The following is a 19694-nucleotide window of genomic DNA, read 5'->3' on the forward strand; positions in this document are numbered from 1 at the left end:
GACGATGTTTAGGCATTATCATTCTAATACCTGTCCAGTTGAAGGAATCACAGATTGAGACTGAGCTTGCAGATTGCCGTTTTAAGTGTGCGACATGCTTCCACAAAAAAGATATGCTGACTTCTATGGAATCCAAATGACTGAAATCAGTCCTGACGACTGGGAACTTTAATCCATGTACACTTAGCCTACCTACAGAACTCCCACAACGTCTGAAATAGATACCTCGCGAGCGTGACAGGTGGACTCGACGTTGAAAAAACGTGTTAAAACATTACCGACAAGGCAGGCACGCTGTAGTACCGCTCATGGATGCCTCGTGGAGCTCAGGCCTGCTACTGTTTACTCGGAATGGGTTATAGCTGTCAACACTACAGTACGTGAAAGGGCATCCTCGGTGTCAGCATCAGACAAGACACCAGAGGCCTGGCCCGACCCAAGCGGCGAGAACCTGACGAGTTTCGACAGAATGTGTTGGTTTTCATGTTGCAGGTGGAGAGTCAGATAATTACAGTGATTTGTCCATCAGTCCCTCGAGTGTTTCTATGAACAACTGTGTCTGTTGAGAGACAGACTGCTGACTAGGGCATTCACCAAATATTTGAATATCAAAGTCACTATTCAACGTTGTTCACCGAAGTCGAATATTCGCTTTTTCTTTCTCTCTTTAAAAAATATATAGTTTATAAAGCTTGGCTAGATAGGAAGTCATAAGAATGAGTCTCGTCAATGCCCCTGGTGGATGAATTTGTTAATGCTCTATACCAGGGGTTCTCAAACCTTTTTAGGCTGTGACCCCCAAAATAAACATATTTGAACAGGGGACCCCCAACCTGACAAGCACTTGGAATTGTAGGTATTACATTTAATGTGACTCGGTTCCACAGATAAATATTGTGAAAATAGCAGATCTACATGCTCACAACGCCTCGCAACGCGAGGCGTTGTGAGCATGTAGATCGGCTATTTTCACAATGTTCGCCTCTTGCTTACTTGATATTTGACAGTTTGGCCAGTCCTGTCGAATATTCGACTATTCGAATACTTTGAGGTAGAATAATTTGAATACTAAAAATCACTATTCGTGAATGCCCTACTGCTGACTCACACCATTTTCAAATCGTCTCTGTTGCGTGGAAACCTCATATGTCCCTAACCCTAACCTTTCAGGATTCAAATTCAAAAATAGCAAAAGTAGCTGATCTACAAGCTCAAAACCCGCCGCTTCGCGCCATGTTTGGAGCTGTAATATGATCAAGTTGGGTGTTCATTTAGGAAAAAGAAAAACACAAAAAGGTTTCTGCCCGACAGCAACGAAATGCTTCCTTCACATGGCCTGTGCAACAGAAGTGGTGAAAATGCTGAGACAAAATGCTCCCAAGTCCGCCTCCCAACCATGAGGACTTCCGACGTAAAAAAGACTGTAAAATAACTTATTTGGGATGCTCCTTTTAGGCAGGGTGTTTAACTGTACTTGTACTGTACTACATTTCTTTATTTTATTGACTATACTTGTACTGTTCTCTATTTTTGTCCAATAAAATACTCAATCAAAAAAAAGAAAACACGTCCGCTGTGCCTTTTGTGGGTGCGTAGGTGTGTCTACTCAGACGCAGAAATGGAAAAAACCCGAAATATATTTAAAAAAAAAAAATCTTTCAATTTTCGTGAACGGAAACAACAAACAAACTCACGCCTTTCAGGAACGCCTATGTTTTACAGACCATATAGCATTCGTAGAGAGTGAAAATAATTGTCTGTCTTGAAAGATTCGTGAATAACCAACCTTCCTTTTCAGCTGCTGGATCTCAGCCTGGGTGACAGCATGTTTGATCTGAAGCTGAGATGCAGAGAGAGAGAGAGAGAGAGAGAGAGAGAGAGAACAGAATGTTAGACACAGATGTGGACCTTAGGTACACTTAAGCTCCGAGGTGAACAGACTAATCGGGGACATGTGTTTGCTCACCTCCTTGTACTTGTGGGCCAGCTTCTCCGGGTCCGTCTCCAGCGGAGACATGTCCTCGTTCTCCGCCAGGTCAAACACCTCGATGGCGCTGGGGTAGGAAGGGCTGACGTCCTCGTCATCCTCCTCCTCTTCGTCTGTGCCGTATTCGCCACCCTGCGGAGGAGACGAGGGGAGATGAGGAATGGGTTTTACACCTTTGTTCCACAGACTTGTGTTGTGTGGGACAAAGGAATAGGTATTCCTAAATGTAACCTCAGTAAAAACTATGCATAAACTTAACCTTATTCCTAAACGTAACCTCAGTAAAACTATCCCTCAATTTAACCCATTTAGAACGTGTACACATTATTGTCCCGATATAAAAAAAAAAGCAGATCTAAAAGCTCACAGCGCGGCACCGAGTGCTGCGCTGTGAGATCTTGTAGATCTGCTATTTTTGAAAAATCGTGAAAAATTAGAATTTTGACCCGATTCTATAAGTGTCTTTTGATTTTTTGAAAAACGTATGTTTCTATGTCAGCAATCTGGCCAGCCATCGTCAAAGAAAAGGTCCTTTTCACTTAACAGGAGCTCAGTTAGTCTGTTCTTGAGAGACTACTATGTCAGTGGTTCTCAAACCATCCTACATGAATGTCAAGGTTTTACTGTGCTTTTTGTGCTGAAGTAGCCTCAGATGAACACCAGGTGGCGCCAAACTCCCAGTCCAGTGACTTGCAGGATGTGAGCCCATTGTACATGCTTCTCTTTTAACACTTGTCAAGAAGCACATGTCAGCACAGCAGCCCCTGTTGTTGACGTGGTGCTAATGAAAGCCATAATGTAAGCCATTTTTAGCTTTAGGGAACCATTTGCAAAGCATGCTGACCAAATAAAAGGCATGTTAATATGGTGTGGGAAACCACGTTTCTTTTCTTTCTATTTTTATCTGGGTTTTGGCCTAAATGTATTGAGGTTATAGGGGTTAAGTGACTTGCTCAGGGACACTTCGACACATAGACCGGGGGGTGAACCCATGACCTTCTGATTAGCAGACAGCCTCTCTGCCCACTGAGCTGCCTCTGTGTGAAAACACTTGACACACAGAGCTGTGTTTTCAGAAGCCATTACTAGGCCAGTGTTTCTCAACCTTTTTTCTGCATGGGCACACTTTTCATGTCCCAAGAATCCATGGGCACACCAACATAATACGTGGGTGTAAATATCGTCAGTGTCGGGAAGAAACCTTGCATCTACAAGTTTCAAATTTGTACGTTTCTTCGCAAAGTAAAGCTCTGCTTCATCATACAAGTCTGTCGCACAACAGTAGTGAAAACAGCAGATCTACAAGCACAACGCCTCGTGTGTGCTTGTAGATCGGCTGTTTTCACTAGTTTAAATCATTTTTAAAATGATAAATACAATACTGGCTTTCAAGCAGTTTCAAGCAGGCACACTTGACCCTTCTCAGGGGCACACCAAAGGTCCCCAGGCACAGTGGTTGAGAAACACTGCACTAGGCTAGCATTAGCTCCTGAGGCAGGGCCTTCCAAAGCAACCTAATCTCACGAACCAGACTGTTGTCTCTCACACTTTCCAAATGCTTCCGTTATATACAGTCTGGACTGGAGTAACGGAAGCTCTGAAAAAGATCCAGGGTAAAGATCCATATGTGACGTCTCCTCCCCGCTTCCGTTTAATCTTTACAGTTTGAATAACTGAGCGGGGCCAGACCTAGAGAGAGAGGCGGCACGTCTATAAATGTGAGCTTGTAGATTTAGCCTAAATGTTTTCGATGGAGCTCGAGTGAGTGAGAGCTGAGAGAGAGAGAGAGAGAGAGAGAGAGAGAGAGAGAGAGAGAGAGAGAGAGAGAGAGAGAGAGAGAGACGTCTCCAGTCATTCAGCGTGCAGGCGGGAGGGCCAGTCAGATATGTATCCGTCCTGCTAAGCTCATTTATCGGCCACAAACGTTTTCATGCCATGGACCTCCAATATTTACAAGCGACTTCGGCACTAACCGTTAAGAAAGTATGAATGAACTCCCCCCGAACCTAAATAATTTCGGGTCGGGGAGCCCTCCCGAACCGAAATAAGTTAGGCTTATTAGACTCTGAATCGACCATAACAGGTGACGGCTTCCGTTCTCGCCTTTCTGGAGGTATAGTTCCGGACTATATAGCATTCAGAGATTGCGTGGAATAGTCGTCTGGCTATACGCTAGACTAGTGGCAACCAGGAGGGCAGTACCTGAGGATCGAAGGCTACGTGCTGGCTTTGTGTACGGGATCAGCAAATCAGAGATGTAACTGGGAGCCTGTCCATGCATGGCTTTTAAAGTAATCAGTCAAATCTTGAAGTGTTAATACTAGCAGCTTAGCCCACAGTTTGTCCACAACACAGGATTTCTGCCCAGAAAGAAAATGATAATAATAACGATATGATCAGCAAAAATATCCCAGTCCTAAAGCTGGAGGCGAAGCGAGGACACAGAAACAATGCTCCGCTCATGATTTAGCAAAAGGTGATTTCCATTTATGACAGGGTGTAATTTATGCCTGCAGGTTGCCAGCATATCGTGGCTGTCAGGCAGAAACCGCGTATTTCCACATTTCAACTTGTTGCATTTTCTTCATTTTCCATAACCGAATGCCCTACTTCAACTTACAAGATGTGTCACACAAAGGTAGTGAAAATAGCAGATCTAGAAGCTCACAAGATCATCTATTTTCACTATTTTAAATTTATTTTATAAGCATTGTTTTAGATTTTAGTGAAGGCTATTAAAAAATAAGCACATGCACAAGCTCACAGCACGGCACGAATTGACAAGCTTGTATTGTACATCTGCTATTTTTTTACATTTTTGAAAAATGTGTGAGAAGAACTACTCTGCCCTACATGGCCAAAGTGCACTGATTTAGAAGGGTTGTAGAATCTGAAGTCTCAGATCACATGTTTTGGACATATGAGGTTTCCACCCGACAGCGACGATCTAACAAAAGCTGTAATCTGTGGTCACGTGGAACTGTGAATGAATTAAGGCTGTTACTATAGCTACCCATCTACTACAGCACTGTGTGTGTGTGTTTGTTTTCTGGTCAAACCGTGCCCAGGTGCACGGCCTCGCCACTTAACTTATGAATACATTATTATTAACAAATGTTAATAACACGTGTTTTCCTCAAGGGCACAACAACGGTGCCCTTGAGCTTGTAGATCTGCGAGCTTGTAGATCTGCATTTTTTTTTATCATGAAAATTTAAATTTTGACCCGATTCTATAAGTGTCTTTTGAATCCTTCTAAGGTTTTTTGAAAAACCTATGTTTCTATGTCAGCAATCTGGTTAGCCATCGGCAAAGAAAAGTTCCTTTTCACTTAAATGGAGCTCAGTTAGTCTGTTCTTGAGAGACTACTATGTCAGTGGTTCTCAAACCTTTTCATGTGAAAGACCCCCAAAATTATATGTATTTGGCCACGGACGGACACCCATCTCAAAAATATTTAGTTCCAGGGACCACCCAGAAGCAAAATTTGAGTTACAAACGTTCGCTTTGAAAATACATCTATTCAAAGATTTGCACACATTTTCACTACTTTTTCAAAAATAGCAGATCTACAAGCTCACAGCGAGTGCCGCGCTGTGAGCTTGTATATCTGCTATTTTTCACTGGTTAAAGCATTCAATAATTCTAGGTACTAAATGGGTTAAAGTTTTGTTCAAGGGCACTACAACGGTGTCTGGGAGGAGGGGAGTGTGGTGACCATTCACTTCCCCACCCAGATGTTTCCTAACCATAAGCCCCAACCACACCAATGCAATGCAACCAGTCGCAACACCTTGCAACTCCTTGCAACAAAACAGTTTTCAGGCCAGTCCCCACCAAAAGCAACTCTTTGCAACTGCCATTGGGGATAACCGGCAACAAGAATGCTCCTTTAGGCCACCGCTGCCCCAGAATGTAGATGTAGGCATGAGGACAGCTGCTAACCTCAGCCTGTCATAATTATTTGGTCTAGACGATGATTACGTCATTATCTAAATCGCAATTATTTTGCATAATCGTACAAATTGTTTCAAAATTGTTTCCATGTTGAAAAATGCATTTCCAAATATAAAAAGATCAGCTATTTCCGCTATTGGTATTGTTCTAAAAGTATAGAATTCATTCTTTTGCATATTTAAGTTAATTTGTCATATCTGCACTTTGCCATTTTTGATTACGAATACAAAGCCAAAAACGTTTAACTTATTATGTTCCAAAGTTCAAAGCCATGAACACAATTAAATTGTTAATCGCAATTATTTGTATGACAATTAATTGTCAAAATGTTGCAATGGTGACAGCTGCTAACCTCCTGTTCATCCATATACTGGTTGTAACTAACTAGGGGTGGGACGATAATCGCTATTATTGTTTATCGTGATAAAAAAACACTCACGTAAAAACCCTAACCCGTATCATGGAGATTTAATTTATTGTGAATTCGTCCTCCGTCACTGGGATCAATTCACCTTTTATTTGCCGAGCTGCATAGCCGGTACCACTTAAACCCTTTATAATTGGTAAAAGGGACCTGGAAATAACGTACTGGATACAGTGTTTTTTTTTTTGAGCGGTGAAAGCGCTCCCAATAGACAGGTATGTCTGTGGCTGGCTGGCTATGTGGCTGGCTGGCTGGCTGGCTGGGTATGTCTGTAGCCTGGCAATACCTTGAGTGGCCACACAAGTTAAAGGAGGGGCGCTGTTGTGCAGGCACAACACACACACACACACACACACACACACACACACACACACACACACACACACACACACACACACACACACACACACACACACACACAGATTCACCGCTCCACTTCGAACCGAGGTTCGATTTTTTTACTCTCTAACAGATCTCTTTGCCCCAAAAAAATGCCGATCTACAAGCTTGTAGATCGGCTATTTTTTGGCAAATGTTTCGCCCCAGGATAATATAATGGATGTTGGGGATATTCTATCACAATATTTTCATTAATGGCGTGCCGCGTATCTAACCTCCTGTTCATCCATGTACTGGTTGTAGCGCTGCTCCATCATCTCCCTCTGCCACCGCTCCTGTTCCAGAGTCTGCTGGATCAGCTGGGCCACCTCGCTCTGCTCGCCCGGCTTCTCTCGTCCAATCAGAAACCTACACACACACACACACACACAGGAGGGAATAGCGTTTACTCGTCTGTACCATTTTTGCCTCCCATACCGCCCATATTTACTTTAATTACTGACATTACAGTGTCGTGCATTCCTGTGTTTAAAGTTTCATTTGGCAGATATACTGTAAATGAAGCTAGCAGTTGTGTGGCACCGTTCAAATGTAATAAAGCTGCCATACTTTATTTCTTAACCACTCAGGCCCTGTTCAGAAATATTCAAAATAGACAAAATTCTATATCTACAAGCTCATAACTTTTTTGGTTTGTTTGTTTGTTTAGTTTCGTTTTCTTTTTTAATCTTTGAAAATGTCCACCTATTATAATGACAGGTTTAGAATAGGGACGCCAGGTTGAAAGTGTTTAGAGAAATCCTACAGTACTTCCAAAAGTAGGCGTCAGTACATACAGCAGGGGTTTTCAAAGTGGGTGACGGGGCACCCTGGGGTGCCGCGACGGCAGTCCAGGGGTGCCACGAGTTCATTTGATAATATTTGGACACTTGAAAAAATATTTAGTATCATTTTAAACTTTAAGTAAGTACACAGTTATTTTCAGTCAGTTCTAACCAAAATGGCTATTGGCTCAATGTTTTCCTCACAACATAATCACTAAAATATCATTACTGTCAGGCAGAAACCTCTGTCACACAAAACTAGTGAAAACAGCCAATCTACAAGCACACGATGCGAGGCGTTGTGTGCTAGTAGATTGGCTGTTTTCACTAGTACATTTTATAGATAATAAATACAAAACGAACGGTTTTGGACATACATGGTCATACATGGTACATGGACAACGATGATATGCTATAAATATAAGGTGCTGGGAGTGAAAATTATAATGTAGGGGTGCCTCAGATTAGAAAGAATATTCATGTGGTGCCCCGAGGCAAAAAGGTTTGGGACCTGACAGTGCACACATCCAACCATCAGGTTTAGTGCAGCACCAAAAACATTTTGGGGCCTGCGTTTTGAATTTGGTGGTCTACTGGCATAGCGTTATCGAAAGTGATAACACAGCTCCATTGAGTTGGCTGCCATGGGCCACCATGGCCTCTGGTTCAGGCTTTATGATAGTGTGTGAGCTGTGATGTTAAGTAACTAAGTACATTTACTACATTTACGTAATGTACTTACGGTAAGTAAATCTTTTTAGGTATTTGTACTTTACTTGAGTTTTTCCAATTTCCAATACTGTTACTTCTACTCCATTACATCTCGGATCCAAATATTGCACTTTTACAATTATTTGAAAACTTTAGTTACTAGTTACTTTGCAGATATAAATTGTAATATTACAAAACGGGATGGGTATCGTTCACCTTTGAATCGATACGATACCTTTTTCGATACCTGGGAATCGATACGATACCCTTTTCGATACCCTTTTCGATACTTTTTATTTAAGTTTAACTGCTCTACCGCTGCTGCGGTAGAGCAGAGGTGATGATGATGATCACACAGTGTGGCGGAGCAGAGAGTATAGACGTTGGATAATCATCATAATAATAAACATTATAGGCTATTGTCGGCTATTTTCCACAGTAACGAGTGTAGCCTACTAAAGCAGTCGTTAAACTCTCAGTAGCCCAACTGTTACAGATGCGACCGGCCAGGGGTGCGTTCCAGAGTATCTAAACAAGGTATCGTTCGTTTTTACGTGAACCGATACCCGATAGTATCGACGTCATGCGATCGATACCATTAAAAGTATCGCAGACGATACCCATCCCTACAAAGCATACATTAGCTACTTTAGCCCTATTTTATACCTAAAATTGCCGATCTACAAGCTCACAACGCATCGCATTTCAAACATTTTGTTACTTTTACTCAAGTACATTTTGTTACTTTTACTCAAGTACATTTTCCAGACTTTTACTTGTAACACTGGAGCCACACCAAAGTACCTATGAGAGTGGAATCTCCATTCTGCCAATGCAATTCAAAGGGAAGGGGGTGGTTTCATGCCAGTAGAGGATTTCTGCAAAAAAACACTCCATTCTCATTGAAACGCATTGGCACTAAGGAGATTCCACTCTCATACGTATTTTGGTGTGTGTGCACCCTAACAAAATATTTCTATATTGCAGTATTGATACTTTCACTTAAGTAAAATATGTGAGTACATTTCCACCATGACCTCTGCTTCAGGCCTTATGACAGTGTGCTGTGCTGTGCTGTCATCTGCTCAGCATGACAGTCAAGCTATTCTTCCTCCTTGACGACATATTTGCCTCTTGTTGTTGCGGAACCCGCAGCCAGTTTGACACGCTACGCTGCACTGACGCTCACCACATCCTCCCCCGTCCTCCTGAACTCAGAAACTCACTGCACATTCACCCTACAGTACAGTAGTGGTGAAATCAGTGGTGTAAAGTACATGTACTGGAGTACTGCACTTGAGTAAAATTCACTTCTACTCCACTACATCTCACAGACAAATATTGTGGGGAAAGCTTTTGCTGAAAATAGCCGATAGACACGTCGACACGATAGACACGTCGACACGATAAACGTGTCGCCGTTTTGAGCTTGTTGATCAACTATTTTCAGTGAGAGCTTTCCCCACAATAACGGAAAACTGAAAAGACTAGTATAGAGCCCTGAGGGACTCTGGTCCACCATAGGGTCTAAGTGGTTACCCGTTTTTCCTAATGTTAAAAAAATAACCAATAAAAAACTGTATAAAATGGGTCTGTAAACGGTAAATGTATGTTTTGTAGCCTAATAACAAAACTTGAAAACTAAATAGTAACTAAAGTTTTCAAATAATTGTTAAAAAAAAAAGAAGAAAAAAAGTACAATGTTTGCCTCTGAGACTTAAGTACACTACTTGAGTAGTGAATGAGTTACTTTCCACCACTGAGATTTACATCTCGGGAGGGGGAGTCAAACAGGGTCATCATGATGATTACATCCTTTTCCAGGCATGTTGAATCCCGTCCAAAAGATTCCACACGGTCTCAGGCCGCAGAAAACATGGTTATCAGTAACAGACACGAGCCGCCATCAGAAGTATGGTTTGGGAAATGCCAGGAGGCTATTTCCAGCCGGGCCCGGCCCGGCATGGAGGGAGGTTTTTGGGTTGAGTCGACGGTTCCCAAAGCTCTCCTTTGTCATCCGGGGCTCATTCATAATTCACAGCTTAGCGGTTCAGCTATTGTGGTGATTGTTATGCCCGATTTGTACTTTCGTCGCGCACAGTGGTGGACAGTAGCAAAGTACTTTTACTCACGTAGGCTACTGTACTTTAAGACCGGAACGCATCTTTGTCACGTTAGATTTTAACTGCTTTAACCATTATTTTATACTTTGGCTATTCAAAAATAGCAGATCTATAAACTCATAGTGTGGCACCGAGTGCCGCGCTATGAGCTTGTAGATCTGCTACTTCTGGGGGGTCCCTGGAACAACATATTTTGAGAAGGGGGTTCGTGGTCAAATACATAAAGTTTGTAAATCACACCTGGACATGACGCTAGTATGTGGATCTAACTCAGGGGTAGGCAAAACCTCTGACTGGGAATGGAGCCTGGGAGATACCTAATAATCATTTAATCCTCACTAAAGAAGAAGGATTAAATAAAATAAAGGTTGATATGCATGGACAATCAAAATACGTTGGAAATATTACATTTTTATGTGGTGTCATAATTAAACTTTACAGAAAATAGAAAACATGTCACTTCATGTCATAAAGGTTGTCATAAATGGTCTAACCTTTGATGTTGAGTGCCAATTAAGCAGGAAGGCATTGGTTGGGTCCCATTTTTATATATGACTAAAACTAAATTACATTTTATTCAAAAAGACTATGGCTAAACTAAATCAAAATATTCTGTCAAAATTTACACTGTGTTAAAAATAATGTACTGGGCTCCTAACAACTGGGCTCCTAACAACTATCGATAATTTTGCTGTCGACCCTCTGGAAGCCCTTCAAGGGACCCCTGTGGGTCCCTGGGCCCCACATTGAGAAGCAGTGTGTTTTAGTGATAGCTCATGCATTATGAATCTAGTGCAGATAGCAGGAAGTGGAGGCCTATTCATAAAACCATCAGTCACACAAGCAGAGCGAGGCAGGAACTATCGTCACTGCCCCGCAAAAACCTTGTATCTCCGTATGTCAGTGGTTCTCAACCAGTGGTCTTTGAGGGGGTTCCAGGTGGTCCCCAGCTAAATGATGTAGAGTTGGTAACCAAATGGACCCTTATACAGTGAATCTTTAACTCTCAAGCGTTAAATAGTTGTTAAACATCTGCATTACCAAATTAACAATGTTTGCCTGTCATCTCTCCTATGGTACCACATCAATACAGCATTGAATTGTGGACAAAATCCTATCCAACGACAACAAAAGTTTTTGGTCTGAGAGGCTAAAATCTCATCAAATGTTGGTCCGTGGCTCAAATGCCGAATATTGTGAAAAGGGTTGAAATTTCATACTCCCAACTTTTTATATGCCTTTTTTTACCCCTGTAAATTCCGCCAACAATAATAATTATTATTTATTCTTTCACAATAACCACTTGAACCCTGGCATCCCCATTCTTGGAGGGGTGGGGGAAATAGCCGATCTACAAGCTGACAATGAATGTGTTGCGCTGTGACTCGTTGTCAGCTTGTGGATCTGCTCTGTGTAGATCGCCCCGTTGTGTCGTGAGTTTGTGATTTTGTAGATCGACATTCATTAAAATGAAAAGCAGCTCACCTCTGTTTGTAGGTTTTATAAATGTTGAACCAATGGAAAAGTAAGACTCATCTCAAGTATATCGTTTCTTGATGCCAGGTTCTTGGTTTACTCGTGACCCTAGCCTACTGAGGCTAGGGTACACTTCACTGTTTCACTGCACTCTATGTAGACCTATGTGTTCACCTTGCATAATATTGTCACTCTGGCTATAATAGCGTCTGCTAAAATGCCTAAATTGTAAATTGTAAATCTATTAACAAGAGCTTGTGACTAAATAATAACTACTATCAGATCCATTGGAACACAGGCTCTGTCTTTGCCATTTCCTGAAGAGTAACAGCGTTGGACATCCAAGGTTTCCACCCGACAGCAGCAGCCATGTTTGTGGTCGTTTAATTAGGCGCTAGTGCCGGGGAAATTGAAAGGCTACTGCGGCAGACTTAATCACCGACCTCGTCTCGCTCATAATGATTAACTATGTTTGTTTCCCTGTATGTAATGCTGCCGTTGCCACGGGCCTTCTTTTAATTACACTCACTGTGGTGGAAAAGTAACTGAGTACATTTACTCAAGTACTGTACATAAGCACTTAAGTACGGTACTTGCATCCGTGTTGCATTGTGGGGAAAGCTTTGGCAGGAAATCGACAGGACGTCCACAAACACGACACCAGAGGGAGCTCCACAAACCACGTTCGCTTCAACCCCGATTTGGCTCAAACAAGTGGTTAAATTGATTGATTGATTGCTTGAATGATTCTGTGATCCGATTCTGCACTTTAACTGACGGAAGAACAACTTTATTCCCCCATATATTGCGCTGCATCACTTCATTCTTGAAGCCTGAGCTCATTTCACACCCACAGCCAGCGTTCACAGATCAACCATTTGTTGTGTATCAGCTTGTCTGGCAACCTGGTTGATAGGGTTGAGCAGGGCATGACATTAAGGTTTGTCCTGTTGTCCGGGACAACTAAAAAATCTTTATGGACAAGTTCATTTAAAAATGTACCTGTCTGTTGGACAAGTGGCTCTTATTGTGCTGTATGCAGACTATGGACTGCCTATACTAAGTGGGGAAGTGGAGGGGGCCAAGGGGGGTCTTATTTATTTGTCAAAAAAAGAAAATAAATTACTGTAAAATATCCAGACAAGTGACTTTTGTGCCTGGACAAGTGCATGGGAAATGTACTTGTCCAAAGGACAAGTGCCTCAAAAAGTGAATGTCAAGCCCTGGGGGTTTAGAGAGATCAACTTCACATAGCCAGTTACAGAACGGTCATTGCAGCGAGAGGCAGTCATGCAGCCAATAAACAATAACGATCGCAAAACACATTGGGAAACGGTGCAGTGCTAGACCTGCGCCGGTCTGGAAAAATGAATTCATAAATGAATAGACCAGTCAATCGCTATGGTGTCCCCAAAAGTGAGGGGATATTCAAGACCTTCTGACTCCCCCTCCGGCACCTATGCCTCGCAATACTCATAAAAAGTGACGCTGTGAGCTTGTAATTTAGATTGTCTATATATCAAAATTAATATGGGCCATTCCACCCTGATAATATTACTTTGGTACTGTTAGAATATTATAATGATGCCAATACTTTTGTACTTTTACTCAAGTAAAAAAGAAAATTGAAGATAGGAGTGTTTTGCGTGCAGAGTATATGTGTACACTGTGGTACTGCTATTTTTACTTGAGAAATAAATGTGTTTACATCTTCCTCCACTGATTAGACAGAGACATAATTGACTTAATAACTGACCTCGTCTTGGTCATAATGATGATCTGTGTTTGCTGACTGTATATGTTCTGTTGCCACAGCAATTTTAATGACACACAATTGTGAGGCTCGATGTGGAAATGTAGCCTATAGGTCAACGTAATGTTGGAAGTACCTTTTTTTTAATATATATATAAAGTTGTACTGTGCAACTTTATTTAGTAAAAGAAATGCTATGTTGACCAATCTGTATGGTAGAGCAGCGGTTCTCAAACTATGGGTCCCGACCCAAAGTGGGGTCGTGGGGAGGTGACATTGAGGTTGCCTATATGTTTTAATCAAAAAAAAGAAGAAAAGAAAAAGTGCGGTCATCGCTACCAACCAAAGAGTTAAAGTGACCAACATGAAGGGGACGGACACTTGACTACACACTGTCTGTAACACAGACGGAGAAGCAAAACGCAAGTGACACGAGCCCCTGCACTGCCTGCAGAGGGGTGCGGTCACCAAAGATGTTTGCTAATAATATGGAGTTGTGACATCAAAAGGTTTGAGAACCCCTGTGGTAGAGTATGCTCTGATAATACTGACCATGATAATGACATGATACTGACATGATACTGACATGATACTGACCATTGATACTGACATGATACTGACCATGATACTGTCATGATACTGACATGACAATGACAATATAACAATTAAATGTACAGTACACAATTGGTCTCCCTGCTTTTCTATTGAGACATTTCTTGTCTGGTTTGACATGACTGGTTGATAAAAGTGGTAATGCCTGCATGTCAGAATTCTGTTTCTCCCGAGCAAGCAGACAAGCTATAACAGTCAAAGTACTTAATCATTTTCAAATGATTATAGTGCAGTAAAAATTGCAACATTTAACTCGGTAGAAGAAGAATTATTGAAAAATGATTATAAAATGTTCATACTAAGAAAATGTTACTTAGTTGCTTTGCAAGCATGCCGTCTCTTCCAGTGGAACAGAAACAGCCCAGTGCAGGGATCTTTTGATATATTTTAATGGTGGAAGGGCCCAACCCCACAGAGGACGTCTTTGTTAAGCTTCAAACAGGAAGCCACTTTCAGCCATCAGAGAGCCGCCACATTCCATACTGCACGCATACATTATTCTATAACCTATTAGGCGTGTACATGACTGTACACATTGTTTTGTACATAACAAAGGTCAACGTGGACCTCAAGGAGACTGGACTCTCTCAATGGTAACGGCAGCCTAAGGCAAGCAGCACGCACATCAGAAAACCGGCATTTTTATGTAACTTGGCAACTGTGACATTCTTGTGCTAATCAAACAACTCAAATTTGGAACACAGCGTATAGGCCTTTTGCGCCAGTACATCTCACAGACAACAACCCCCCAACGCCCAACAGATCATGTTATATCGCTTGACGACAAGGCGGGCATATTGACAGTGAGGCCTTGACCATACGTTCTGGACTGCATCTTTATTGTAGTATTCAGTAGAGCACTGTTTACCCAAACGGACAGATTTTTATGGGTTCCTTTGTTTTTTGTGTCCTAAATTTAGTTTTTGAATCGTTATTATTCAACATATTTTCAAAAAATATTCACAGAAAGCTTTTTTTCATGAATTAAAAACAAAAGTCAACGTTTTTTTTTTTTCAGTAATTTCATGAAGAAATCAAAGAGAAATCAAGGCAATTCCATAAATTACAACACAAATGTTTTAAGAAGTAGTGAAAATAGCCGATCTACAAGCTCACAACATTATGAGCTTGTAGATCACCTGTTTTCACTAGTTTTGGCAGTGCAATAGAGTGTCTTTCTTACTTGACGGTTCCTGAAGTGTTCCTGAGAACGGAGGCTGCAAAAGCCTGGGTGACTCCAACCAGACTGGTCCCGTCTACCTCTACTATCAGGTCATTCACCAGGATCCTGTAAGAAACACACACAAAAACGTCATCCAATAAATTCACATTCTGTACTAGGGCATTCACGAATAGTGATTTTCAGTATTCGAATTATTCGACCTCAAAGTACTCGAATAGTCGAATATTCTACAGGACTGGCCAAACTGTCAAATATTAAGTACAAGAGGCGAACATTGTGAAAATAGCCAATCTACATGCTGTAGATCTGCTATTTTCACAATATTTATCTGCGGAACCAAGTCACATTAAATGTAATACCGACAATTCCAAGTGCTTGTCAGGGTGTTCATATTTGAACTGGGTATCCCCAGTTCAAATATGTTTATTTTGGGGGTCACGGCCTAAAAAGGTTTGAGAACCCCTGGTATAGTGCATTAAAAAAATCATCCACCAGGGGCATTGACAACTCATTCTTATGACTTCCTATCTATCCAAGCTTTATAAACTATATATTTTTTAAAGAGAAAACAATAAAAAAATTAAAATAAGCGAATATTCGACTTCGGTGAACAACGTCGAATAGTGACTTTGATATTCGAATATTCGAATATTTGGTGAATATTCTGTATATTATATATATTCTGTATTCTGTACAAGAACAAAAGATATAGATGGAATATAACAGTAAACCTCTAATCTCTACAACAAAACCTTTTGTGTTATTTTGTCAATTTATTTGATATCGATTATATTACAGCGTCACACGAAACCATCAAAGGTAGCAGATCCACAAGCAAAAAAAAACCCGCTGTAGATCTGCTACTTTTGCTATTTTTGAATTTGAATCCTGAAAAGTAACAGTTTTGAACATAACAAGGTTTTCATCCAACAGAGACGATGTAAGGTGTGATGAGTCTTGTTGTCAACTTTCCACCAGAGCTGATGTGAGACATTATTTTATGTATGTGTATGTATGCTAACTAAGGGTTGATATAGCTCCTGTAGCAACATTTCTCATGCATACGTTTTGCCCGTACAACATTATGATCTCAGTTGGATGTGAATGTTTACTCGCATTTGACCTTGTGCAGGCAGCACTGACTCAGAGAGAGAGAGAGAACAATAGAGTGAGAGTCCAAGAGAGAGAGAGAGAGAGAGAGAGAGAGAGAGAGAGAGAGAGAGAGAGAGCGAGAGAGAGCTTGTTAACCGAAACACCAGCATTTCACTGACGTAATTCTTTTATGGCACTGCACTCACTTCTGGCTAAACAACATCACGTTTGATGGCAACGTTGGTGTAAATGTCAATGTCAGTGTCAATGTCAGTGTCAATGTCAGTGTCAATGTCACAGACAGACAAAACTCACTTGTAAACCCTGCCCAGTGTCTGTGGGGGTGTTCAACGACTCAGATCTTTTTGCAAGAGGTATTAACATAGCGGTTTAGCGTTATTCATTTGTGTATGGCTGCTTCACTTTCTCTCGCGGCAGGCACAGAGCTGTTCCATCAACTAATTGACAGCAGCAGCAACCTTTAACACCTTTCCAGACCTTTTGACCTTTTAATACCGACAATCTGCTCGTCTGACTTAAGCCTAATTTATGCTCCGTTGCACCATGGTGTCGCGGCGCTGAGGACAGCTATTCTCGGCGCGAGACACCGCCGCGTGACGGATTATTAATCTGCCTTTGATGGGTAATAGTCAGGACAAGACAGTTTGGTGCTTAACTGTCTAGTGCTGGGCAATTAAAGGTATATTCAGTGATTGTATTTCATTCAAATAAAAATATAATTGGTACATTTTCCATTCATTATCCTCACTAGAATGTGTGCTGACCATATAAGGACTTCCACCATGGCCCGTGTTGCGAGCATAGCTAGATTCGGTTTTCAGAGGTGGCCAGCCAGTCCTCGACCAATCAGGGTAGAGTATGGCCGTAGTTATGTTATGATGTTTAGTTATGATGGTCAAAATAAAAGTTTTGAGAACCACAGTCGCTCTGAATTAAGAACGTCTGCTAAATGACTAGATTGTAAACTACTGAACTCATGAAATGCCACAGTCTCGTAGTAAATCAGTATCATACATATCCTGAAGCTGGAGACGTAGGCCTACCGATATTCAGTGATTGGGTCTAATGATCAAAACAAGAACATTATAATGGTGTAAAAAATCTATAAAAAACTAAACATGTCCACGCTGTAAGGCCAGTAAGGTGTCCCTTACTGATGACCCCTGGCCACTTTCATTATCACTGAATACACCTTTAACCGAACAAACATGTATCGAAACCGACATTTAGAACCAAGGGTTAGGGTTAGGGTCATCTGAAAAGGTTTTGTGCCAGGGAGCCCCAGAAGAGAAGATTTATGCAAAATTAAATTCACTTTAAATATTTTTCAAGAATCTTAAAAAATATCAGATGTACAATAGGGTAGTAAAATGTTTTAAAAGCTAAGATGTAAATGGATAAAGTGATTAAAATGAACCTCCCCAAGGACCACAGGGGTCTCCGGACCCCACTTTGAGAACCACTCCAATAACTGACTAAATCTTGCTCCTGTAGGTTAATCAAATAATCGAGAAGCAGAAAAATGTAATAATAAAAAGAAAAATCTATTAACTAAATTTATTAGCCAGATTAACCACTTAAAGGCATAGTTCACCCCCAAAATGTTTATTGTTTTCCTATTGATTACTCATGCCATGGAGACTTGAGTTCAATAATATTTTTTTGTATTGGTAGCATTCCTAAGACAAAAAAAAGTTACCCCCATTGATTTCCGATGGGGACCCAAATGCATTTCGGTCCCCATCCGGAATCAATTTGGGTACATTTGTTGTAATCAAATTATTGTCTTAGGAATGCGACAAAAAAACAACAAATATTATTGAACTCAAGTCTCCATGGCATGAGTAATCAATAGGGGGAAAAAAACATTTTGGGGTGAACTACTCCTTTAAGCTCTGTATTATACTTTGAGGAAAGAAAATAACAGATCTGCAAGCTCAACCGCATCACATCGCTTCCTAGAAGTTACATAACAAAACACTTCTCTCGGATTAGCAACTATTTTACAAAACAAAGACAAAGAAGGAATAATGCCTTCAAAGTGGCAGAATGCCCTTTGCTATTCAAACCTGGTACCAGCGTTTGCATGTGAATGGTAACTGGTGAATGCTAATGTCCTCTGCGACACACCTTTGTCGCATTATCAACTTCGTCTTTGACAATCAGGGAGCATTGGCAGGGTGTCTAGCAGGCAGGGTTATTTTCAGTTCAATCAGCAGAATGACTAAGCTGAACCCTGGTGAGCTGTGGCTTAATTTTCAATCATTTTCTTTATCGACTGGCAATGTGATCCAGGCATTTTGTCAACATTTTGAATTGAAATTAACTGAGCCCAATGCCGCATACGAGACGTGGGCTGGGTGACATGACTTCAAGTGAATATCACAATGAATTCAAACTCAATATAAATGGTAAAAACAGAAGATCTGCAAACTCACAACAACACATTTACGTAGCTACTTTTTCACACCACCATTGTGAAACAAAGTATAATGCAGGACTTAAAATTGGTTAATCAGACAAAAAAAAACACAATTTGAATATGTGTGTGTTGATTTGTAGACATATATATATATGAGAAACAAATACTAATATTTGATTAACCTGCATGAGTAAGACTCAAAAATGTGGTATTGATATTTTTGATAATGGGTTAGAACAGACACAAAGCTGGTAGCGGTCGGTTCTGTACTGTCCATACCTGCCATCCCTGTGTGCTGCCCCTTGGTCTGTCACCGTCTTGACGAAGATCCCCAGCTTCTCCAGGCCCATGTCGGCCCCCGCACCCATCCCGATGATACTGATGCCCAGGCCATCACCGTCTGAGGAGGTGAGAGAGGGGAGAACGCAATGCAAAACCAAAATCAGAACAAAATAGAAAAAGTCAAGTCATTCTGATCTGTAATGAATGGAACAAGGTGAAGTTGAGTTAGTTGAATCTGGGAGTCGCGTTGACTGATGAGGGTCATTTTGGTTGCAGGACTTTTGGCTTTAAGCCAGTTGTTGTGGACAGTTTTAAGAACATGCCTGGGACCAAAGCTAGTGAAAACGCCAAAACGGCAGATCTACAAGCACACAATGTGTCGCTTTGCGAGCTTGTTTATTTTATTTTATTTCAAATTTATGGTATTTCTTAGATGTGCGATTGTGCGTGTTTGTTTGTTTTAAAATGTATTCAAATTTAAAAAAGGG

The 19694-nt window shown here is 41.1% G+C and overlaps 1 protein-coding gene across 1 annotated transcript in view; it reads right to left on the bottom strand.

Annotated features, from left to right (window-relative positions):
• Positions 1-19694, bottom strand: part of LOC308303045 (neurabin-2-like) — a 54588-nt gene that overhangs the window by 8636 nt on the left and 26258 nt on the right. Inside the window, exons 7-11 of the mRNA XM_080747364.1 lie at positions 19204-19324; positions 15390-15494; positions 6983-7115; positions 1967-2119; positions 1787-1840 (exon numbers count right to left, since the gene is read on the bottom strand). Of these exons, the coding sequence (XP_080603490.1) occupies positions 1787-1840; positions 1967-2119; positions 6983-7115; positions 15390-15494; positions 19204-19324 (566 nt within the window). The remainder of the gene's footprint in view (positions 1-1786; positions 1841-1966; positions 2120-6982; positions 7116-15389; positions 15495-19203; positions 19325-19694) is intronic.

Source organism: Nannobrachium achirus (assembly GCF_963921795.1).
Source record: "Nannobrachium achirus genome assembly, chromosome: 18".
Taxonomy (NCBI): domain Eukaryota; kingdom Metazoa; phylum Chordata; class Actinopteri; order Myctophiformes; family Myctophidae; genus Nannobrachium; species Nannobrachium achirus.